The sequence below is a fragment of the Protopterus annectens genome, chromosome 14.part0 (assembly GCF_019279795.1).
Source record: "Protopterus annectens isolate FY-2018-M chromosome 14.part0, PAN1.0, whole genome shotgun sequence".
Lineage (NCBI taxonomy): Eukaryota > Metazoa > Chordata > Ceratodontiformes > Protopteridae > Protopterus > Protopterus annectens.
In genome coordinates, this window is record NC_056748.1 from 1,099,397,390 (window position 1) to 1,099,423,484 (window position 26,095).

At 42.8% G+C, this 26,095-nt stretch overlaps 1 protein-coding gene across 5 annotated transcripts in view; it reads left to right on the forward strand.

Moving 5' to 3' along the window:
* The window catches only part of ZMIZ1 (zinc finger MIZ-type containing 1), a 2,170,450-nt gene that overhangs the window by 2,064,991 nt on the left and 79,364 nt on the right, over window positions 1-26,095 (forward strand). For all 5 annotated transcript variants that reach the window (XM_044056883.1, XM_044056886.1, XM_044056882.1 and 2 more), the window contains 4 exons: window positions 772-839; window positions 7,179-7,247; window positions 18,596-18,843; window positions 19,762-19,925. In XM_044056883.1, the coding sequence (XP_043912818.1) occupies window positions 772-839; window positions 7,179-7,247; window positions 18,596-18,843; window positions 19,762-19,925 (549 nt within the window). The remainder of the gene's footprint in view (window positions 1-771; window positions 840-7,178; window positions 7,248-18,595; window positions 18,844-19,761; window positions 19,926-26,095) is intronic.

Below are 26,095 nucleotides of genomic sequence, written 5' to 3' on the forward strand. Positions count from 1 at the left end.
GGCAACCATTGTAAACTGGACAATGTTTGTAGTAACACATTTATCTACCCCTCCTCCAACACAATCTCAAGACATTTATTTATTTATTTTATTTTATTTGTTACCAGTTACCACCCCAAGGCCCAAAAGAACCCGAGAACGTTTTTTCCCTGGGAGAAAAGAAAGAACAAGGTTACAGTAGGTATTACATTAGGCATATTTAATACAGTTAAAAGTCACAGTAGGCAAAAATCAAATGCTAAGCAAAACAGTTACAATAAATTTAAGTTTTAAAAGTAAAAAAGAAAACTGATGACAGATTATCTCAAATTATAATAAATTCTAAATTCTAGAGAGTTATTTAATAAAGAGAGTTTGACATATGAGTGCAGAGTATTCTTATGTATTCATTAGTGATGAACAGTGAAATGGGAAATTATGTCATTTATCTGAGGAAGTTGCAGTACAGGGTCTCCCACGTGTTTTTGATAACTACACACATTTTCCTGCTGTCATAATCCATTGTACACTTGTGGTTCTTTCCCTGTCAAAGTTAGACACCAGCCTAAGGAACTGGCAGAGTAAGAATGAATGATAGTTTATATAGGGGTCATTTGGTAGAAGGTGGCTTGTGGTAATGAAAGGGCAAAAAAGATTCTTAGTTTGATTGTAATGTAGACTGATTTATTTAAAAAGAAATTGGGAGTGGAATATGTCTGAATGTTTTTCATACGAATGATGTGTTGATTATTCTTACAAGTATTTCTTCTCTTGTTTTCTCATCCAACTTAGTGCTTTGATTTGGAGTCCTACCTGCAGCTAAACTGTGAGCGTGGAACATGGCGGTGTCCTGTATGCAAGTAAGTGTGCTATGAAGAATTTGGAATTTGCAGTTGTTGCAGAAATTAAGCTGCTGTTAATAGATTTACTAGACAGTCCTTGGTCATTTCTCACAAGCTTACCAAGCACACAGATTTCTTTATCAGAAAGAGTGGAAACTTGGAGTGTCAGTATTTAGGTATTTCTGGAGGAAGTTGAGTTGTAGTGGGAGTAATAAAGGTCTGCCTTAATCAGGAGAGCTGCTAGGAGGATTTGCATAAAATGAGGATCTTGGTATTTAGGTGTTTCTGGGGAAGTTGAGTTGTAGTGGAAATAATGATGGTCTACCTTCATCAGATGAGTTGCTAAGAAGATTTTTTTTAACTTGTGGTTCTTTCCATAATCATTTGTTTACTGGGAAAGCGCAACTGGACATAGGTCCCTTTTCAGCAGAGGCCTGGGGAGAAAAGCTCAATGAGTAACAGTAAATTTAGTGCACAGATTGCAATAAAGTGTAAAGTAAGGTAAAATCTAGTATGCATAAGAAGTACAGTTTTTTTACGTCATGACAACAAAACCTAGGCTTTGAACATAGCTAGTACTATTTGTAAAGTATGACTTATGTCAAGATATAAGGTTAAGACAGGCCGGTAGGAATAAAAGATTAAACACCGGGGAAGAAGTTGGATATGGTTGGGGTATACTGTGATGTATCAGAGCATTCATGAGGGGGTTAGTACAGATGTATATAAATACAGATTTGCATAAAATGAAGACCTTGGTCATAGAAAACATATCATCATAAAAGTGTTTACGTAGTTAAAATTGGGTCAGTCTTTTGATAAATGGAAGTTTTGTTGAAAAGGGTCAATTAATTGAGAAACTCACTGAAATGAAGCTGTGTTCTGAGATGATGGAACGTGGGATTATTCTCATTTCTCTTAGATTGACATCTGAGTTGATTACTAAGATTAGGCGTTGAAGCGGAATTAGCACTTAGGTTAATGGGCTTCTGCTCAGAGCTGTTATTTTTTTTTTTATAATTGTTTTGCCTTTTAAAAGACGTACTTGATCAACTCACATTCATTGAAATGCAGTACAGTTGTTACTCTTCTGAGGTATCAGTGTCTGCTGTTTTAGACTTGCTTATATTGTCTTAAGTATTACAGTATCATGGTTGTGATGAGGCGAGAAGCAGTAAATAAATAATTCCTTGATTTTCTTTGTTAAGTGCTGAGAAGAGCATTGAGACCCCTGTGAAGCCGAATAATTTTGCCTAAAAAGATTGTCGTAGGTTCTCATGCAGATGTGATTTCAGGTTTAACTTCATATGACGTAGGTTTGTAAGCTTAAAGAAACTGATACTGTGTACACAGAAATGTGATAAGGATGTCTTCCTCTATTTTTCAATAGGACAGCGTTCCCGTTGTTCTCTGTGCCCCCTTTTCCCCTTTTGTTTTCCACTATTTTAATTTTATTTTGAGGTTGCATGTTGTATCTACAGTACCTGTTTGTAACACTGTCAAATTTCCTTAGTGTCTTATTTTTCTTGATGAAGATGAAAGTGTATTTAGTCTGTTCACGGCAGCTTAGAATTTAAACAGTCTTGAAAACTTTATGAGCTGGACCCATTGTCCACATTTTAAAATGATAAACAAAAACCTTGAAGGTGACAGTAACTTAATACTAAAAGAGCAACCTAACAACACTACAGTTTCTAAACATTTTTTTTTTTTTTTTTTTAATGTGTAGGTCGTGTTGTGGCGGGCTGTGTGAGGCGATGCACAGAAAAGTGATTGCCATTCTATAACATTTGCACCAGCTTACTGACCGCTGTGCTTTGCAGTAGTAGTGCTTCCACTAGTGTCAGTGACCTGGACTGTCCATTTTAAGGGAAGGATTAACACTGCATGGATTCTTCTCTTCCCTGAAGGGTTGGAATGGGGAGCTGGGTGTGTTTTCAGAATGCTAGTGATCATTGGTGTGGGACTTCCCTTCTTTTTTATGGAAAGACAATTTTCTTCTCTGACTTTTTTTTTTTTTTTTAACCTAAATGCTGTTCACATTTGGGAGCTTTCACTCATGTGTGATTGCTGTTGTGTGTGGCAGTCACACATTTGCCGAACACTTGAGGGAACTGCAGGCGTGCTGCTATTCCCATTCTTGTAACTCCTCATCCTTTCCATGTCCGTGCCCATATCCATTTCTTTTTAAATATTATTTTTTGGGAGTTTAATACAGAAGATTGACTGCTAATGAAATTCATCCAGTAGGCCAAGGTTTTTATGTCCTCAACCTTCATGATTTGATTTAGAATAAGTCTTTTAACCAGACAGTCCTCCCAGCTCAACCGTGAAAAGAGTCTTGTATGTACTGAGTTTGCTCAATTGCCAAGTGAATAAAAAAAATCTCTGACGTTTAACTGTTATAATCCATATTTTACTATATATTGCATGATGTTGGAGGGAGACTTTCATAGGGGTTACTGCTGTTCATTTGCTAATTTATGTATTAACTGTGTTTTTCTTATTTGTTGACTGATCCTAATGAAGGTGTGTAGACAAATGGATGTAGGGCTGATTAGATTAGGTCTTTAGCTATTGATGTTATTACATACATCTTAATATCTGTCTTCTTCATTGCTTGCTTGGAATCAGGTTTTCTAAATCAGTCATCTGATTTCATTTTATATTTATATTTTAAAAATATCACACTTATATTTTACAAATTTTACTTCAGTTGTTTTTCAGTCTTTGTCTTATAGTTTCCTTTGTCTTTGGCATGAGTCTTAAGTGGAAAGTGTCTGGTCTAGCCCAGTTACCTGGTCAGCAAACTGAAAGAAATGCCATATTTACTGAAGAATAGATAAAGATTTTTCAACTAAACACACAATTATCTGCTCCTTGTCATACTAATCAAGAAACTGTAAGTTCAAATGGCAAGATCGTCCCTCTTTAAAGCCATGCCATTATTCATTTGTTAAAAACAATTGCATTTCTTTCTTCGGCATCCTTTATACTTTTTTTTATCATATTGAAGATGACTTATAGTTATGTTTTTTTTCCCTCATGCCATAATTACCTCATTTTGAATTAGCACTAGTTTAGTTTTTTGCTGTCATGTACCTGTCTAGTCTGTAACAATTTTGCAAGCAGTAGTGCTACTAGCTTTTCAGGACTTTGTTCTTTTTGTGTGGAAAAGATTATCTGGTCCGTGAGCCTTTTATCCCATGTTCTTCCAGTACCTCCAGTTCATTGCAATCCTTTTTCTGTCCTTTATCCTTCCTGTACAAGCTTACCTTTGTTTTGTTTTCTTTTGTAAAGGTTATGTAACTGTTGAGCTCCTGTGTCATTTTATTCTTTGTCCTTTGTCTGTGTACTTTCAGTCTACAGTCAACAGAATCACTCGCTGTCATATTTATTTAGTTTGTTTCTTTCTTTCTTTCTTTGTTTTGGGCTGTAAAACTGAAAAAGCTGTTGTATTCCTCTCTGACTTTTTGACATGGTTTTAAATAGATCCATGGGTAAACGTTGCTGCATAATTTGACACCCAACCAGGCAAAACAAACTGAAGTATCATGGGATATCTATTTGGATAAAAAAAACTAAAGTGATTTTGAATAGGGACAATCTCACTTCACCCCTATATCTTTTTTATACACTAACACTGAAACTTGGGTAAGGCGAAAAACTTGCGTTTCTTATATGTTTTACTTGCCGTAAATGTTTCAGTATTGAGTTTAGGTTTATATAGAAGAATTGGTTGTTGAGAGATTTATTAATGTAACACCATGCCCACATTACTTTTTTGTTCTGCAATTCATATTTACTTTTACTTTCCAAAAATCTAGTTCTTTGTTCATAGGTTCATAGGTAGGTACTAGGCTATCGGCCCAAGGGCCTACGTAAGCCTAGCCAATAAGGTTCCCTGGTTTACGCCACCCAAGAAAGTTATTTTCCTGTGCCACTGTCGAGCAGCGACACAGATGTGATCCCTGGGGTGTATTTTCCTATAGGTTCATATGTAGTTATTTCCATGTTTCACTTTTTAATTTACTTCTGCATTCATTAGTGTGAAAAATTATTTTTATTTAGTTCCTCGACACCTCTTTTGTCAGTCTTTAGCTATTACCCCTGTTCATTTAGTTTTTCTTGTCAAGGTTCTTTTCATCCTTTTCATTTCTTACCATTTTGTCATCCCCTGGATTTTTGCTGTTAATTCCATGATGGTTTTGTAAGCCAAACATCATGAAGGAGTTTGATTGGTACAGATATAATTGCACTTGGACACGTGCTTTAGAAGTTTCTTGGAGTATAATGCCTGCATGCTATGCAAAGCAGTAGCTATCTTACTGTGCATTTTAATTTTTTTATGTATTTTGTACTGTGTTAGTGTAAAGAAAATCTTACTTCCGGGTTGGTCACTCTAGTAGTAAGTCATAATTCATGGGTTTTACTGACTGCGGTGGTGGTGCTACAGTAGCATTGTCACCTCACAGTAAGACGTTGTCCTGTTCGATTCTCAGCTAGAGCGTCTTCTGTGTGGAGACATGCGTGAATGGGCGTACCTTCGTTGAAGGTTGTGCGTCAGGGCTGGCAACTCAGCACATAAAAATCTACTGCCAATCATTAGCGGACCGGAGTTCCGCTGTGGCGACCCCTAACCGGGAAAAGCCGAAAGACACAAACAAACTCACCAGTGAGTCGTCTTTGGTGTGGTCATATTTTCAGTCATTGCCCCTGTCCCTTGGGGAAGCAGACTTTGGTCTTAAAGCTACTGGGTACTGATGTGCAGTGGCACAGGGCTACTGAAGAACTAGTGTTGGCACATGCCTAATTTGGATGTTTCTACCACTGAAAACTAAGCGCTTCCCTGTGATCGTCATTCATTCTTATTACAGACACTGCTTTGATCAAATTGTGTAAGGATCTAGAGCATCTTCGGTGTTAAAGATGCATAAATTTTGATTGTGGAAATGCCCTAAGGTACTTTAGGCCCTTTGAAAAGGGTGATATTGGTACCTCTGACTTTGGTTTCTTCTGCTTCTAATTCTAGTCTTTTCTAGTCATAAGACTATAAATTTGTATGAAATGTACTCAGATAGTGCAGGGGACAGGAACATAGTTACTTTTACTGTCATGGATATAGAACCAACATAGGTTTTCTATTATTAAAAATCAGGAAAAAGCTTCACTGTTAAATTATCTGAAGAACCAACATAGGTTTTCCATTATTAAAAACCAGGCAAATGCTTCACCATTTAATCATCACTAGGGGAATGTAAAAGAAGAAGAAAAGTCTTCCTTCTGTCCATCCTGTGATAGAGGAGAATTTTTTCCATAAACCAGAATCATTTTCTATAGGTTCAGATTCTGACCATTAAAGACCATGAAAGCTTACATTTCCAGTTCTCTGTCTCCATGCATAACTCTGAACTGTCCAGATTTTTCACAGAATGTCCAGATTTTTGCCTCATATTTTTGGCCTGTTTCCTCGTAAAATTGTGTTTTTTGACAAATCGGTGGCAAATCATTGAGGATTGAAGTCAGAAAATGACAGACATTTGAGTTTCAGACTTCATACCCTTCAGAAAATACATGATAATGCAAAACCTAAGAGTCAGTCACTAGCATTCTTAAGTTTGTAACAGCAATATTTGAAAAATGTCCCTATTTTTGACAGGTTGAGAGGTATGTCTCCATGAATACACCAGATTTAAGGAAAACTGTTAATCAAAGGATAATTTTGAGATCTGAAAGTTGACCCTTCACCTCCTAAAGGGAGGTATTGTGAAATGATGAGGAAAAACAGTTCAAGTAACTTGTCCTTCCTCTTTTTTTACTTTTGATGACTTTTCTGTATCAGTTCTTACCTGATAGACCGGCTTCAAAACACTTAGAAATTGTATAGTGTTCTCACAGACAGACTAGGTTCATATAGTAATTTAAGAGGTAATTACGCCTCTTTCTGGCAATGTTAGGGAAGACAGCTTTGCCTTTAATGAGGAGCCCAAATGAATAATGCACAGGTATGTACTGCTTCTAACAGCTGTAGTGCGGCTGTGAATTACTTAGCACTTATAACAACATATATTTTGACAACTGAAGAAAAACTAACATATTTTCAGTGTAAAATCTGTCATCAGTGAGCAGAATTCAAGGTAACTGCAGAAAAAGCTGATGAAAGTGTAAACATGTCAGATGCCAGGCATTCATAATGTTAGTGTTCTTATTATAATATTGTAATTATTAGTGCACTGTTGGGGGAAGAGTAATAAAGAAAACCTGTTTGGAAGTAAAGCAAAACTGTTGTCTTGTATGCACATGCATTTATGCATAGTTTTTTTCTTGTACAGTAATTTTATTTTTCTTTCTTTTTAGTAAAACAGCACTACTTGAAGGCTTAGAGGTTGACCAGTATATGTGGGGCATTCTAAATGCAATACAGAAGTAAGTAAAGTTACATAGTAATTTCATACAGAAGTAAGTAAAGTTACATAGCGACTTCATACAGAAGTAAGTAAAGTTACATAGCGATTTCATACAGAAGTATAGCGACTTCATACAGAAGTAAGTAAAGTTACATAGCAACTTCATACAGAAGTAAGTAAAATTACATAGCAACTTCATCCAGAAGTAAGTAAAGTTACATAGCGACGTCATACAGAAGTAAGTAAAGTTACATAGTGACTTCATACAGAAGTAAGTAAAGTTACATAGCAACTTCACTGTGATTATCCACGTGTAATTCTTCGTTGTGAAGTACTCACTGTATCATACAAGTGTACTAAATATTTAACTAAAAAACAGCTTATGAAATCCTTTGCTTTTCTATTTGCATTTCAAATTTGTTCAGTGTTTTTGAGAATAATTGTTCATAGGTGGGTACTAGGCTGTCTGCCCAAAGGCATTTATAAGCCTAGCCAGAATGTGTTGGCTTTCACCGTCCCCTTAGACTAGTTCCCTGTGCCTCTGTCCAGCAGAGCCACTGAAGTGATCCCCGAGGTAAACTTTGTTTCCCATCCACTCGTCAAGGTTTCTTTTGAAGAGTGCTAGCGAGGAGCTCTGCCTAATGTAGATTGGGATCTTGTTCCAAAGCATGGGAAGTCTCTAGGACAGGAATCTATCCCTCCAGCACGTCCTATTTATTGTGAATGTCTTCTTCCCGATAATTGTCGTGTATGTCCTAAAAAAGCATTTGTAAGAACACTTAACAAGGACATAATGTTTCTTCTGCATATTTTTACCTCCCTGCTTGCCCTCTGGTTCATGCGAGGGCTAGCCAATAGAACTGTGATCCAGCATGGTCTGCTTGTGCTGCAGTTGTCCTTGGACCATCAGCCCTACTGTGAGCAGCCCCCATCCCAATCTGTCTAGACTAAGCAGCTCAAGAGACCTATAAGGGAAGACATCTTATCACCAGCGATCCTCCTCTTACCTGATCCACCTGCTGCTGCCATTTCTCCTGGCCTGTGCAAGGGCTTACTGTGGAAGTGCTCATTTACATGGACAGCCAGAGCATTTCTGCTAATGCCTTTTGCACCTGCGTCACCGTAAGGGTTGTGCTAATCTTTCCCCATGCACATAGCACGAGTGTGCTAATCTTTCCCCATGACCATAGCATGGGTGTGCTAATCTTTCCCCATGCACATAGCACAGATGTGCTAATCTTTCCCCGTGTACATAGCACGGGTGTGCTAATCTTTCCCCATGCACATAGCATGGGTGTGCTAATCTTTCCCCGTGCACATAGCACGGATGTGCAAATCTTTCCCCGTGCACATAGCACGGGTGTGCGAATCTTACCCCATGCACATAGCATGGGTGTGCGAATCTTTCCCCATGCACATAGCACGGGTGTGCGAATCTTTCCCTGTGCACATAGCACGGGTGTGCGAATCTTTCCCCGTGCACATAGCACGAGTGTACGAATCTTTCCCCGTGCACATAGCACGGGTGTGCGAATCTTTCCCTGTGCACATAGCACGGGTGTGCTAATCTTTCCCCGTGCACATAGCACGGGTGTGCTAATCTTTCCCCGTGCACATAGCACGGGTGTGCTAATCTTTCCCCATGCACATAGCATGGGTGTGCTAATCTTTCCCCGTGCACATAGCACGGGTGTGCTAATCTTTCCCCATGCACATAACATGGGCGTGCTAATCTTTCCCCGTGCATATAGCATGGGTGTGCTAATCTTTCTCCATGCACATAATTAATTCCACACATGTAACTAATGAAGGCTGCTGTTACTCAGCAAGCTCACATCCTTCTTTCAGGCTGGTTTTGGTGCTCTTCAAGCCTCCGGTTTCATGGTGGTGATCAGCTAGCCAAAACCACCTCTTTCTTTCCCCAGAAGTAGTACGCCAGCATCAGCCAGTCATTCCAATCCACCCCCCAGTCACCCTGTTATCTCCAGACTCCCCCCTACTTCCGTGTATGGCTGTTCCAGCTCTGGAGTGGCTAGTTAAGCTTGAGTTGTCTGGGTCTTAGTAAGGGCTTTATTTCTGTGTATTGCAGAGACAGGCTAAACTGAGGAGAATGTAAAAGAGAAATCTGATCTTATTTCACAGATACCTCTATACTGGATGTAGTACTTGGGGGAATACTTCTTCCTGTGCCCTATCACATCACTTCTTTTAAGAAGTGTGAGCTTCCATCTTGCAGTGCACTTGCCCACTTTGGCCATCTGCAGAATGTGTGCACTAGGACATTGATTGATGCATGTCCCCGGCCTCTAGTTTGTTATAGTTAATAACACTGTTTAAATTTCTTCTTGGCGCGTCAAAGTCCATGTCTTTTTTTTTTGCACACAAAAAATTGCATCAATTAAATATACCAAATCACAGCATGTTTTCATTGAGACAGGATCTCTGCCTCAACAGCTATCACCACAAATAGGACTTAATCCCACTTAGAGCCTTTATTTGTATGCATAGCAAGGACTGGCTTGAGGACTTGTTCACCGATCTCGGGCAGGAGTATTGGAAATAAAATCTGCTGTCCTGTAATCTCTAACTTCTACTTCCCAACTGCTAAAACATTGAATCTGTGAGGATACGCAACCTTTGGGAAAACAAGGTGCTTATTTCTTTTCAGGAAAATATTCTGTTTCCCCTAAGGTTGTGCAGTTTCAGAACTGGAACACACCAGGTTGTGTGGGCATCAGGGATGCTTGATGATCAACAAGATTAGTGAGCTTTGACTTACATTTAGCATTAGTTATTTTTCAGTTACTGCAGCCGATTTGAAAATTTTCATAAATTACCAATTTCTTCTCACTGTCTTTTGAAGTATTAATAGTTGAAAAGAATGGATTATGATACTTGGATTTTGGAAGTGCTATACAGCTTCAATTCACAGAATGAGTCATTTTGTATTTGAGATCATATGCAAGTTACATTTCTGAGAATTTTGGTATTGCATGCTTTCATACATATGTGTAAAGCCATTTGTTTTCTATGTTATCTTGAAATTATTTCATTATGTTTAGTTTTGCTACTGTAATCAAGATGGACTTCTCATTTTGGCATTTTGTTGTTTGGCCACGTGGGCCATGGTACTTAGTAGTGTACCCAAGAAATAGCCTTATGTATAGAATTAATTGTACCTTTTTTTGTATCTTTGATTAGGTGTTGGAATAATAGCAGTTATGCAGGTCCAGGTTCATAGGTGTATACTAGGCTAACGGGGACCTTATAATCCTAGTCATGCAACCCAAGTCTGACCTACAAATTTGATCTATATAGGGAATGATGTACTGATTGATCTGAAGTAGGAACTTCATTTGTCAGCAACCTTTGGGATACGGATCCAATCTCGGATCCGAGCCGGCAACTTTACCACAGCATAGATCCGAGCTCCTAGCTCCTCCCCTTACCCATAATCCCCTGCCAACCCTAACTGACCCCAGATCTAGTTTGCCGCGCTTCAAGCCAACAAGCTGGATTTTGAGCACCTGGCATTTGGAAGATCTTTTGTGAGAAAAAGCTAAGAAATTTTATTTTTTCTTGTGTGATTGAGTGAGTTTGTGTAGGTTTCCTCTTATATATCTAATTTTTGTTAAAATCTTTTCCTCCCTACCCTCGCTGTTCCGTAGTGTGTGTTTGTGGTGTGTTAGGGGCCTAGTGAGTGTGGTTTACGTTAGACATGTCGGAGGCCCCTAAAGCCATTTTTTCAAAATGTACCGAGTGTGGCCATAAGCTCTCACTGGCAGATGGCCACACTCGGTGCGTTAGGTGCCTTGGGGTTGAACACCTCTCTTCGGGATGCACGATTTGTGCAGCGTTCAACCCCAGGGCACTTAAGGACCAGAGATCGAAGCTGATTCTGGCGGGCCTTTTGCCCCCGGGCTCAGCTCCGACCTCCGGTTCTTCGGTGGCCACTACCCAGTCCTTGGTAGCGACCACCCCTGCCTCCCTCCGGTCAGGACTCAACCTCCCGTTTTGGCCCCGGAGGATAGGGAGGTCAGAAAAACCAAAAAGAAGGAGAAGCACCATAAGCGGCGGGCTGAAGACTTCCTCGGCCCCGCCTGCCAAGCGGGCTTCTCTTACCAGGGTTTCTGGATCGCCTCCTCCTCGGCTCCGGTCCCCTTGTTTTTCACCGGGACCTGGGGAGGAGGCTACCCGGTCCCCATCGAGGTCATTGAGGCGTCACTCTAGGTCTGCCTCGGTGGCCTCTTCGAGGTCTACTTTTAGCATGTCAGATGCAGACATGGACCGGATGATGAGGAGGTTCATCCAGGCCCAGCTGCAGATGGGAGTGCTCTTGCATCCCCCCCCCCTCCGGGGGGGAGCTCGACCCCTTTTTTTGCCCCAATCGCTCCTTCTCCGTCCCGCTTCCCGGGTTCGGAGCACTCGGAGCCAAGCTGCGTCGGATCCGGGGGTATGTCGGAGCCGACAGTACTAGTTACTTCGGCTCCAACTGGTCCCTCGAGTTTGTCGGATCCAACCTCTTGGAGCCGTGGGCGGAGCTTCGGATCCGAGAGACTTTGTGTGACTTCGGCTCCGTCCCGGTCGGAGCACACGGGTCCTTCGGATCCGAGGGTCTCGGCCCCGGATCCGGTCCCCGCCTCGGATCCGAGTGGGAGCCGACTCTTGGAGCCTATTGAGAGTAGCTCCCCCTCGGCTTTCGCGGTAGTGGAAAGGGCACTGTTGAGTGTATCCGGACCCCCGGTCCTGGCTTCGGCTCCTCCCTGCACTCCCTCTCAGCTGGTCCAGGCTCCCATCACCCAGCCTTCGGGACAGCCTGCTTCAACGTCTCTGGGTGTTCCTGCCGAACGTGATATTGCTGGTGAGTCTTCCTCGGACAGCCCCCCCCGAAGAGGTACCTCACAAAGCCAAGTGTAAGAGGAGGCACATGGAGTCCCCTGAGTCCCTTACCGAAGATACAGACGTAGATGAAGGGGAAGGCTCCCCAAGGTCACCCCCGAGGATGTCTCCTTTGGAGACATCATGGAAATGCTCAGGATTAGGGGGGTGGTCTGCCCCTAAGGCTTCCTCCGATGAGTCCGTATTCCTAGAGGCGTTCGAAGCAGGGCCATCTACCTCTTGGGTGTCCCCTCCCCCCGATCCCTTGGTGGACCTTATTGCCACCAGGGCTTGGAAGGAGCTGGACAGTGTGAAGCCTATCCCCAAGCGCCCGGACAGGATCCTGGGTCCCCCTGCTGAGAGAACCCACTGGAGCAGAGGTCCCCCTGTGGATGCCATGTTGGTGGCGGCGGCCACCAAGAGAGAGCTGGCTCAGGAGAGCTCTGCGGTCCACCCTCCGAGTAAGGACTCTCGAGCGATGGACCGCCTGGGGAAGCAGGTCTTTAGTTCAGCAACCTTCTCCATGAGAGCGCTGAACTACATGGCACATGTCATCCGGATGCAGCGAGATCTAATAAAAGAATACGCTGCATCCCCCCAGAGTCCATGTCGGAAGGAGACAAGCAGCTGTACTCCTCCCGAATGTCTACTCTACGCTCAGTTTCTAATACCTCTATGCGGCTCTTGTCACACGCCACTGAAGGAGCCGGCCTGGTAATCAGACGTCAGGCCTGGCTCCGACACTGTGACTTCTCGGAACCCTTTAAGGCGTCATTTGCGAATGCCCCTTTTGATGGTTCTGCACTTTTTGGCAAAACCGTTCGCAACACCTTAGTCCAGAGCGAGAAAGACGGGAAGACGTTGTCTGCCGTCGGAGTCCGCTTCTCTGCTCCCCAGAGGTCCTTTTCTAAGAACCAAAAGGGTCAGAAGAAGATGTGGTTCCGAAAATCGCAACAGTCCCAGTCTGCTCCGGACAACCAGTCCTCTCGTGGCAGAGGAGGACAGGGAGGACGCTGCCCAAGAGGCAGAGGGGGTCCCAGAATCTTTGGGTCCAGAGAACCCTTCTCTGAGAGACCCATGCAGAACCCCTGAGGGGTTGCCCGGCTGCTTCACTCTGGAGGCAGTCGGGGGGGGGGCGTCTTTCCAAGCACCTAGCAATGTGGGAGTCCATAACAACAGATCGCTGGGTGCTTCGCATCATATCCAGAGGTTACCAAATTCCCTTTATTGTAACCCCCAAAATCAGAAGCCTCCCCGACGTACCACCCAATCAGAGGGAGGCAGCTGCTACAGAAGTTCAGCAGCTTTTACAAAAAAGAACCATCCAACCCGTCCCCCCAGATCAGTTTGGATCGGGGTTTTACTCCAGGTTCTTTCTGGTGCCAAAAAAGACGGGGGACTTGAGACCCATCCTCGATCTCTCTCTCCTGAACTTGGCAGTACCCAAAGAAAAGTTCCGAATGGTCACCTTACAATCTATTCTCCCCCTATTACGGGAGAATGATTGGATGTGCTCAATAGACCTCAAGGATGCGTACTACCACATCCTAGTGGACAGACGCTCCAGGAGGTTCCTCCACTTCCGGCTGGGAGCCGGTCATTTTCAGTTCAGGGCCCTTCCCTTCGGTCTCACCTCAGCCCCCAGGGTGTTCACCAAAGTCTTAGCGGTCATAGCGGCCCACCTGAGGCTTCAGGGAATTCAGGTCTTTCCATACCTGGACGACTGGCTCCTCATCGCCCCAACAAGGCATCTACTCTGTTCAGGCAGGGATTACTTCCTCGACCTTGCTCCACGTCTAGGGTTAACTATCAACAAGACCAAATCATCTCTAGTCCCCTCACAGGTGATAGATTTCATAGGGGCCAGATTAAACTCCAGGGTAATGCTTGCCTTCTTAACCCCCGAGCGGCTTCAGAACCTGAGGTTGCATGTCAAGGCCATTCTCATTCTTCCCGCTCCACCTGCAGAATTGATCCTGAGGGCTCTAGGGTCCATGGCGACAGCTATTCCTCTACTACCCCTAGCCCGCCTAAATATGAGGGTTCTGCAATGGACCCTCCAAGTACAATGGTCCCTGTCTCGCAACTCCCTGTCTCATCCAATTCCCCTAAGCAGGGCTTGCAGAACGTCGCTCATGTGGTGGCTCTTGTCCCCGAGTCTCCACATGGGACGACCATTTTCGATGCCTTCCCCCGTTGCCACAGTGACCACGGACGCCTCTCGCCTGGGGTGGGGGTGGGGGGCACTATTCAGGCAGAACGGTCCAAGGCACGTGGAATGACATAGAGACCTCCTTGCATATCAATGTCCTAGAGATGAGGGCGGTGCTTTTGACGTTGCAGGCACTTCACAGCCTTCTACCGATTGGGACAATTGCAGTACAGACGGACAACATGTCAGTTGTCTGGTACATCAACAAACAGGGGGGAACCAGGTCTTATCCCCTTTGTCGCGAGGCCATGAGAGTGTGGGAATGGGCGATTTCCACCAACCGCTTTCTTATTGCAACGCACATTCCGGGACGGTCCAACATTCTAGCAGACAGGCTCAGTCGTTCGATCCTGACTCCGTACGAATGGTCTCTCAATCCCCTAGTAGCGAAACAAATATTTGCCCTATGGGGGCAACCCTGTTGCGATCTTTTTGCCTCTCCTTCAAATACCAAATGCAACAGTTACTTCACTCTAATTCCCCTCAGGGGAGTCCCGAGAGACTCTCTAGTACATGCTTGGCCTCCCGGTCTCCTTTACGCTTATCCCCCGTTGCCCATGATGCTGAAACTCCTACAGAAAGCCAGTCGGCTGGGGAGCAAAATGATCCTCATTGCCCCATTCTGGCCTCGTCAAACATGGTTCCCGTACCTGTGGTCTCACCTAATTCATCCACCATGGATTCTAGATCCACTCCCGGATCTCATTACCCACCCTCTGGGTCTCCAGACCCCCAACCTGGTCAACCTCAAGCTGACGACTTGGTTGCTCCAGTTACACTCCTGATTAGGACTCCCGGAATCTCCTCACCAGTCCAAGCCATCCTAGTAGCAGCACATAAACCTTCCACCAGTAGAGTCTATCGAAGCAAGTGGAAGCGTTTCTCCATCTGGGCAGAGCACCATCACTTGGATCCTTTCACGGCGCCTCTCACATCGGTTTTGGAGTTCTTAACTACTCTCTTTCATCAAGGGGCAAGCAGCTCTACAGTCAAGGTACAACTGGCAGCGATTTCGCACTATCATGTAGGGCATGAATCAGGCCCTCTGATGACTGCTAAGCTTTGTAAAGCATTCCTCAAGGGTACTTTCCTTCTCAGACCTCCAGTCAGGGAGGTAGTACCCCCATGGGATTTGTCCTTGGTCCTCCAAGCCTTGACTAGCCCCCCTTTCGAACCAGCAGCCATGGTTGATCTTAAATATCTCTCTTGTAAAACAGCCTTTTTAGTGGCCATTACTTCAGCTAAAAGGGTTTCTGAACTTCACGCTCTATGTGTTAAGCCGCCTTATTTGTCCTTCCACCCGGATAGAGTTTACCTCAGGCTCAATCCGTCCTTTCTGCCTAAGGTGTCTTCAGAAGCTAATATTAATCAACCCATTAATCTTCCCGTGTTCTTTCCCCATTACCAGAACAAAGGAGAATATAAACTGCATTCCTTGGATGTGCACAGACAATTACGGTTTTATACTCATCGAACTGCTGGTCATAGGCGATCCGACCAGTTGTTTGTCTCCTTTGCCAAAACAAGTTTAGGCAAGTCAATTTCTAAAGTTACTCTATCACGGTGGATAGCTAATTGCATCCTCTTAGCATACCAGAGTTCGGGAAGGCCTGCAACTCAAAGGGTTCAAGCCCATTCTACTAGGGCCGTTGCTGCTTCGGCGGCTTTTAAATTTAGGGTTCCCTTAGATGATATTTGCTCCGCAGCCACTTGGGCCTCATCTCATACTTTTATCAGCCATTACAAACTGGATGTCGTCTCCAGAGGTAGGGCGTCCTTTGGCTCTGCAATGCTCCAGAATGTTCTTCCATAAAGGCCACCCAGGATTCAGGTAGCTGGGGACTCTGTCCCAAAGGTTGCTGACAAATGAAGTTCCTACTTCAGATTTAGAAGTTATGTACTCGCCATAACGTTCCATCTGAGTAGGTATCTTCATTTGTCTGCAACCATCCCCCCCTCCTTCCCCCTGACCTTTAGGATCTGTCTTGGATTAGCCCCTTCCGGGGCACCTTTATATTGCTTATATCGGGCAAACTTGATCTGAGGTCAGTTTGGGTTGGCAGGGGATTATGGGTAAGGGGAGGAGCTAGGAGCTCGGATCTATGCTGTGGTAAAGTTGCCGGCTCGGATCTGAGATCGGATCCGTATCCCAAAGGTTGTAGACAAATGAAGATACCTACTCAGATGGAACGTTATGGTGAGTACATAACTTGTAATTTCTGTTCATCAGAGACATAGGAGCCAGACCAGGGGAGAATTTCCAATTACCTATCCGTTGGTCCAAGTTGCATTTAAAAAGGGATCGGGAGGAACTGTGTTTCACATGGATGAGGAGCAGGTTCCAGAGAATGGGAATTCTCTGAGAAACATATCTGTCTCTCCAAAATGTCCAGTGTATGTCACAAGAAAAATTTAGATAATTTAATCTAGTAGTTCTGATGCTGTTTGTTGTGCGGATATGCAAAGGATTCATCACACAGGGTCCAGGGATGCCCTGAATGCCAGGTAAGATCACCACTCAGAAGACTGCATGATGCTGAGTAAAGAGACAGGGCATTGTTATGATCAGCGTAGGACATTGTGTTTACTCCCAGTATTCTTTTTGTAAGTAACCTTTGTGGACTTTCTAGTTGATACATGTGTCTGGTCAGGTAGATACCAAAGGGGGCATTGTATTCTATGATGGGTCTGATGAGGGCTGATTACAGTGATGCGATGTCCCCTCTGGACCTAGATGCCATGCTCTTGCTTATACAGAACGATTTTCGTACTACCTTGCACACATGCTGGTCGAAGGCTAGATTACTGTCTACATGAGTTCCCAGATTCCTGACTAATGAATCAATTTTTAAGGGCGTTTTATTGTTGACATATTTACCCAGGGTGGCAGACTTCCCAAAAGGTACTATAATGTTATTCTTGGTATTGAGTTTTAAGCCATGGCTTTGGCACCAATAATTTCTCTGTATTAGACCTTCCTGAAGTGTGTTGTCATCTTGGGAGAATTCAGTGACTGCTCCCAGTTTGCAGTCATCTGTGAACTTGGTCAGCTATAGGCCTTTGACATTGGCTTTGCCATCCGAGAAGTAGATGCCAAAGAGGAGTGGGCCCAGCACAGAACCCTGGGGGACTCCACAAGTGACTGGCCTCTTTGTGAAGGTGGCCTCACTCATCTTTACCTCCTGGATCCTATCAGTGTGCCAGCTAGCTGTCCACCATGTTATGAAGGGATTTATATCTAGTTCCATAAGTTTATTGACAATAACTGAGTAGGATATTGTATCACATGCTTTAGCCAGATCTAGGTAGGCAGTTTGCACCATTTTCCCCTCATGCAATGCCTTCATGTCCTTTTCAAAGAAGTCTACCAGATTCAGTATGCATGACCTTCTTTTGACAAAGCCAAACTGTGATGGATCCAGTGTCTGGAGGCTACTTTTGCCCTCGTTGATGATTTCCTTGGTAAGGGTCCAGCTGTTTTTACAATTTAGTTAAGTGATTGTAACATTTGGGTTTGTGTGTATCAGATTCTGGGACTTTTTTAACCTAATTCCAATTCCACATTAGTTGCCATGTGTTTTTAACTTCCATTGACTAAAACAGACTTTTATCAAAACACCACTTCAGATGTTCATGCAAGATACAAAAGAAAAAAAAAACTTCAGAGGTTTTTCTGACAAGTTGAAATTCCTTTAATACTGATGCATCGTTTTCATACTACATTTCCATAAAAAAACTTCAAGTCCAAAATGTCAGTTGTAGCTTGGTGTTGTCTTCGTTCAGAGAAGCAGTAAGAGCGTATTTATTTGGCCAAGCAGCATGCGAGTTCTCAAAGTAAGCACACATTGTAGCCTTGCTACCTACTAGTCATAATTCAATAGCTGTCGCAGAAGTAATCAGACAAACTTCTCAGTCATATGGCCCCAAACTAAACTGGAATACTGCCCCTCAACTGTTAATAAAAAAGCATGTTAAAGGCATCCAGCAGATATTTCCAAGTATTTAAGTAATGATGCACTTCGAAACAGTCTGTGCTATACAAATTAATATTGTGCATCGATGTGCTGTGGGTATGCAGTTAATTTAATTCATGCAGTTGTCTGCCTACATTACATTCTGTGTAGCACAAACTTGTACTTTTCCTTACAAAGTATTATGTTGTTTTATTTATTGTGTCATTCTTTTTTGAACTTTGAGAATGCCCTTGTTGTTGAATGTCCACTTGTTTTCTTTTTTTCTAACTTTACTTTCCTTTGTGTATTTTTTTCCCATTTTAGCTCAGAGTTTGAAGAAGTCACTATTGATCCAACATGTAGTTGGAGACCAGTCCCTATAAAGTCTGAGATGCACATCAAGGAGGAGCCTGACAGCATTTCTGCAAAGAGGTTTAAAACTATGAGTCCCAGTCAAATGATAATGCCAAATGTCATGGAGATGATCGCAGCACTAGGTCCTGGTCCAGCACCATATCCGTCCATGCCACCTCCCCCAGGCAGCAACCCTTCTGGAGACTATGGTTCTCAAGGTAGGTGTTCTAGGAGAAAGAAAATGCTTTTCTTTTGTAAGAACACAAACACTGCTTGTAAAATTAGTCATATTTCTGGACTGATATATTTATCAACAGATACTTCTTTGCTGCGCTGGAATTTGCATGGCAAACTTAACAGGATAGGAAATGTTTCCAGCAGACTGCCTATTTGTGATCATTATCATAAAGGTATGGGCAGCAACTGAGCAGGTGGAGGATTGTGGGAAGGCAGTGACAGAAAGGGTTGCACTTGGAGTAAAAGGTTGATAACCATGACGTTTGTGATGATACATTAAGTCAAAAGTTCTGTGTCCCCAAGATGGTTGGCAGTTCCACTGTATGTTAACTATCTAATTTGCCTTTTAGAGGTGTACTGTTGCATATACCCAGCACATCACCTTTTGGGGTTGTAGCTTTGATGATAATGCTTGTAGCACCTACTTGCCTAAAGACAAAGTCAGGTTTCTGCATCCTGCTTGGGAACAATAGATGTAGCATAGAGTAGGTATCCCTATACATCCTTCTTCCTTTGCCATTCTGTGCACTCCCAACCCCTAAAACTCTATTTGCTGTCTGTCGGTGAGTGAGTAGGAGAAAGATTCTCACATTTCAGTATTGTACATGTATATGGCCATAACTTACACTTTATTTAATAGTGATGTTTGTGATTGTTATGTCTGTCTACCTGTTATTGCTACAGCATGCTTATTGTCTTATCTTTGTTACTGTTTTGTTCTACTTTTGTTATAAGCCCAGGGTTGTGCCTGAAGTGAGTCCAGTTTTAAACAGTTTACTGCTAGCTGATTTTTTAATGCAAAAAAAAAAGTAGTTCAGTGAGAATGCTTGTGTTTTAGTGTGGGTAATAGGCATGAACTTGCGTGTGTTTAATTTACAAATGAATTTTCCATTCCTCAGGTAACACTTATCAGGGGCATTCCAACTTTGACTTTCCACATGGACCCCCTGGTGGTAGCTCCATGTCTGACTTTATGCATGGTCCACAACTTTCTCATCCACCAGATCTGCCGAGTGGCATTATGACACCAGACAAGCCCCTTGGTCACCCAGTACCAGAGCCAGTAAGTGATGAGGTGTTTTTATTTTGTTTTTGCTTTTCATTCTTTGCAATGGTTTATTGATTTTTTTTACACTTTCAGGATTATTTTATGACCTATTGCAGAATCATTTAACTTTTCTGTTATTAACTGCATAATTAATTCCAGAATGCTTCAGAATGTAGCATGTGTGATATGTAAAATGGAAGCTGGCAGTTTTCTGACATAAGTTCCATGTTTTTATAAAATGCATTTTATTGCTTACACTTTGTATAATATAGATGTCAGGCCGCAATTCTTGAGGTTCTGCTTATGTCACCAAATCACGTTAATACTACTCTTCCAACACCATTTCAACAGCATGTATTAATGTAACAACAGCTACATAACTGTCCCTTTCATGTAAGGCAGTTATGTTTTGTTAGGCTATGTTACTGATAAATATTGAATATATAATATTGCTCTGCTATTGCCGTTTTAGGTTATATTAATGATGTAACACCCCAAGATGTTTGGCTTCTGAAAAGCACTTGACTGATAATGTTGAGTCAAAGCAATGTCATTTTTCTTGCACTTAAAAAAACTGCACATGCAGGACAATTTGTGAAAACTGTTGTACAGGGTAGTAGGAAGGAATTCCCTAGTTGCATAGTGTGCTAGCCAGCAAACGGTATTACAGCACATATATGATAAATTCTAATTTTGTGTGAGCAGCCATGCTTAAAGATCAGTTGTTGTTTTGTCCTCTACCAAGTGTCTGATGTAGTAACCATTTTCTTGAAAAACAAGCAAAGACTTTTAGGTTGTTTGATCATTGCACGTTAATGGCTTTCACCATGCAAAATACACTGCTTTTTAATAATTGGGTTTCATCTTGTAAGTGCTCATGACATGCATCATCCAAGTCATATGCCTGGATCTAGCCACAGGTGAGCAGTGCTTGAGAAGTGCAGGGCTGCCCACGTGTTACAGTGTTCGCTGCACTGTGTCATGGGTAAAACACAGCTGTACTAGAGACTCCTCAATTTTTTTTTTTAATTCAGTCATAGCATTTACTTAAAATCCCAGCCATGGGTTTGGGCTTCCCCGTCATTTCCTAGTTCTTCTGGTTGCACCATCGTGTACAAGTCTAAATATCAAATACAGGGGGGGGGGGCTCCTCAGACACCTTGTTTTTTTTCTAGCTTTTACTTTTTTTTTATTCTGAGGTCAGTAAAATGAAGCCATGAACATGTCCATGTTGACATTATTGTGTCAGCAGCCTACCTCATCTGCTTTTTTTTAAGCCTTTAGTAGTGCGTCACCCTTGAGGTCAGGATTATGAAAACTTCCTTTTGGCAAACAGTAGCAGTCGCAGGTCTACATGATGCTTGTTTTGGATGCCCTGGTCCTGTAGTCTTCCTAAAAGAGTCAACAAACAACCTTGATGATGACTCTAAGAACTGAATAAATGCTTAACAGAGTGAAAAGTGAATGTTCTACTCAAATATGTCTACATCTTCCGAACTCAGCTCAGTGTAAATATTTTCCATTAAAAATGCAAGAGATGCAAGTACATTACTAGGTGCTGTTTTTTTCCTGTCAAATGTATACTGGGGTTGGAGGGCATTTACCAACAATATTCATTCATTCTTGGGCATGCCACACTTTTCTACTTTTATCAGCAGGCAGTGGTTACCTTTATGTTCCTGTGATATTGATTATATATCACATCTTGACCCAGCTCCAGCCCCCACCCACAGCACAGCTGGAGTATCCTTGTTCCAGGAAATGAGTGTTCTCCTAAAGACTGTACATCAATTGCAAACTTTAACCCCCCACCCCAAAAAAAAAAATATTTCAAAAACTTTTTTTAGGCAGACATTTAGCAGCATAAATGACTATGGATTTATGTGATATGTAGTATGGATTTTTTTAAGAGTTTTGCACAATTACATTTCTGTCTACAATAAGTCTTTCAGCTTTTCCCAGTTAGGGGTTGCCACAGCAGAACTCTGGTCCACTAATGATTGGCAGTGGATTTTTACGGTGCCAAGTTGCCAGCCCGACGCCCAACCTTCAAAGAAGGCACACCTGTTCACGCACGCACCTACCTGCATGTCTTTAGACGTCACTCGACTGCGTGGAAGACATGTAGACTCCACGGAGAAGATGCTACAGCCGAGAATCGAATGGGGGAACCTCTTGTTGTGAGGTGACAATGCTAACCACTACACCACCGCAGCCTACACATTTCTGCCTACAGTAACTAATACTAGTTACAGCAATATGAAAGATTGTCTCCTTCTAGTTGGGTTGTCACTGATTTGACTAGGCTTTTGAAACAATAAACTACTTATTACTTTTAAGTAAAATGAGTTTTATGATCTCTGGAGAATTCACATTAACTTGGGCAGTTTTTCAGCCAAGGTAATTAGCTTTCCAGGTCTGTACTGATTAATCAGTCTCTGCAGTAGGTAATTTCAAGAGTAACAGATCACTTGGTCTACTGACTCAAAGTTATGAATTCCTTGACATATTTTGCTTCCTTGGCATTTGGTAAGAAAGTCTTTCTAGACTATAAGTATCAACTACAGACTTGGTTGCCCTGCTGCTTTTTTATTTTCATATATATATATATAAATGATCATCCCACAGAAAGTAATATGCAACCATCTTAGTTTAGTGGCTGGATTTTAGCTGTGTTGGCTATAGAAAACGGTAAAGCAGCAACATGGTTTTCTCGGCCAGGATTTCTTTTAATGTCCCAAATTCAAAAGAGCAAGGACTACTGGGGTGTAGACAGTCCTGTATTTCCCAATCTTAACTTATTTTTCTTCCCTTTTTCAGTATAGAATTTATTTGTTGGAGTTTTCTTAGATGTTATACTGTGAGGTATTATACTGAAGAATAGCTTCCTCACATCTGTTGCTGCTTATATGATAACTTGAATGTGCGTATTTTTGTAGCCAAACATTGTGGGCCAGATTCCCAAACCATTGCTCAGTGTAAGTCTGCCCTCATTCAAAAAGACTTGCTGTCAGTGTAAATTACTTACTTCAGTGTAAGGCTTGTCTGTAGACAGACTTACATCAAGAACCAGTTTCCAAAAGACCTTCTTTCAGTATTTAATTGGTCACTTACATTGACAGCAGGTCTTCTGGAATTAGGCCCTGTATGTCATTCACTGTCACTGTTTAGCTTGACATCACAAACTAACCTACTCCTGCTTGAAAAAAAAAAAAAAAAAAGGAACGAAAAAAAGAAAAAAATAGCAAATGATATATTTCAGCTCTGTTTGGGATTGGATCGGCGTCATGGCTGATTTGCTCATGATCTAAGTAGACACAACATGGTTTTGGTAACTAATGTACGCCATTCTAGGTATATCAATTGCAAAAACACTTACATAATTTTGTGAGATTTAGATGAAAAAAACAGTGTGCTGATACATACCCTAATGTTCAGCATTAGAACAACCATAAATTAGTTACAGATTATAGGTCAGTATTTGAGAGTACTTACGGTTTGTACAAATAAGGGATGCAGAGAAAAACTGATTTGGGATTAAGGATCCTTAGGTTCATAGGTGTGTACTAGGCTAATGGCCCTGGAGCCTTTACCAGCCTAGCCCATAGGATTACCCTGGCATTGTGCCACCCGACCTTAGTTCCCAGTGCCTCTGTCGAGTAGACCCACTGGAGAGATCCTCGGGGTGAATTTTCTATTTCCCATCCACTCATCGAGATTTCTCTTGAAGATGGCCAGTGAGGTGCTATGTTTGACATGAATGGGAAGTCTATTCTATAGAATGGGCAGTCTCTGGGTTATGAACCTGCCCTTCCAGCACGTTCTGTTGATTGTGGTAATAAGGTTCAGATCTCCGGAGCATGTGGTGCGGAGGGATTGGGATTTCTTCAGATGTAGCATTTCTAACAGGGCTGGGTCAGACATGGCTTTGTAAGTCAAACAGAGATTGTCTCTAAGTAGGCGATATGAGACAGAGAACAGTTGGGAGTTTTTTGAGTCTGTCCATATAGGACAGGTGTTTAAGGCCTAGGATCCTCTTTGTGAGGTACTTTTTCGGCCTCTCCAGTTGTTGCAGGTGTCTAGTGAGGTACATGCCAAATGGGGCATTGTACTTGATGACTGGCCTAATGAGGGAAAAGTAGAGGGAGACAGTTACCTCTTTCTTCCTGGATGCAAAACCCTTAGTAATGAGATGTGCCACATAGAAGGACTTTCTAACCACAGTGGTAATGTGATGCTCAAAAGGGAGGTTGCTGTCAACCTGTGTTCCCAGATCTCTTATAACACCTTCTGTGTTCATTGAACTACCATCAGTGTGATAATTCATGGGAACCGGGTTTTTCCCAAAGGGGATGACAACACATTTTTTGGCATTGAGCTCAAGGCCATGGTTCTGACGCCAGTCGTTGGTCACAGTGAGGCCAATTCTGTAGGATGTCAACATCACTTGGGGAGTTAACAATAGCTCCCAACTTGCAATCGTCTGCGAACTTTGTCAGCCAGAGTCCACTCATGTTTACCTGGACTTCAGACAAATAGATATCAAACAGGAGAGGACCAAGGAACGAACCCTGTGGGACTCCACTCGTGACTAATTGCAGTCTGACTTGGAGTCAGCTAGTGATATAGGGGTTGATGCTAAACTTAATGAGCTTTTCTATGATACCTGAGTGGGGAATGGTATCAAAAGCATTGGCCAGATCAAGATAGGCTGTATGAACCACCCTGCCTTCATCCACAGCTCTGGTGACTAACTCAAAGAAGTCGACCAAGTTGAGCAGGCATGATCCACCCTTCACAAAACCAAACTGTGTGGGATCCAGAGTTTGGAGATTCCCCATATCCCCATTTATTAGGTCCATGATGATGTGTTCCATTGCTTTGCATATCCGACTCGTCAGGCTAATGGGGAAATAGTTCCCAGAGTCTGTATTTGCTCCTCCTTTGTGGAGTGGGATGACTGTAGCAGTGCAGACAAAGCCTGAGGTGAGGCTGTGATTGAACAGGGCACACAGTTGAGGTGCCAGTTCACTCTGTAGTTCATGTAGAACACAACCAGGGATATTGTCAGGTCCCATAGAAGCTGTATTCTTGGCCTTGGACAGTGATGTTTTAACCTGTGCAGCAGTAATACTGGGTGCCTGCCAATCTAGTGGTATTGTGATTGGTCCTTTGGGAGGGGAGGGGTAAAGTTGGCACTGAATCTGTCGGCTAGTATACTGGCAATATCTGTTGGCTCGGTATAGGAGGGGCCACTGTGCAGTAGCTCAGAGCAAATCTGGGTATTACCATGGAGATTCTTTACATAACTGTAGAAGGCCTTTTGGTTGACTTTACTATCTGCTGCAATTCTGTTTTCATACCTAACTTTAGAGCATTTGATGACGGATCTCAACTTTTTGTTGAGACAGATAAGGGAGTTTTTACAGTCTTGGGACTTCACCTTATTCTGCATCAGTTTCCTCCTTCTGTTGTAGAGTTTGTTTATGGCAGGGGACCACCAGATTGGCTTTCTTTTTTTGGAGGAGAATGTCTTGGTTCTTTTGGGTATGGCGAGATTCATGCATTTCTGTACGTGTTCGTACAGTGCATTGGCTTATGATTCTGCGGCCATGCAACTATTCTCCATTTGCACAGGTGTCGTGAAGTTAGCCACCTCTGTTTTTATGATCCCAAAGTTACCTTTGGAGAAGTTTTTCATGGTGGTTACCTTTGCGGGTGGGGGGGGGGATGTGGATTTCCAAGGTGATTAGTTTACGGTCAGATCTAACCAGAGAGGAGTTGACTACTGGTGTAGAGCAACGGTCGCCCATGTTAGTAATGACCAGGTCAAGGATGTTGCTACCTCTAGTGGGGGTAAGAACGAGCTGGTCCAGGGCACTGGAATTAATGAACTCCAGGAAACGTTGGGCAAGTGTATTTTTACATGAGTAGTTTTCCCAGTTAATGGAGGGGTAGTTGAAGTCGCCTAGTAAGAGAGTATTAGGTTGGACCCTAATATTCTCCAGGGTGCTTAGGAACGTGGAGTGCGAGTCTTGGTACAGGCTACGACCTGAATTGCTGTTTTATCCAATCCTAGCTGCACCTGTAGTATCTCTGATGCATTATGTTGGGCTACCAGTCTGGAGGTGTGCACATCCTTTATGAATATGGAAACACCACCACCTTTTGAGCTTTGGTCCAAG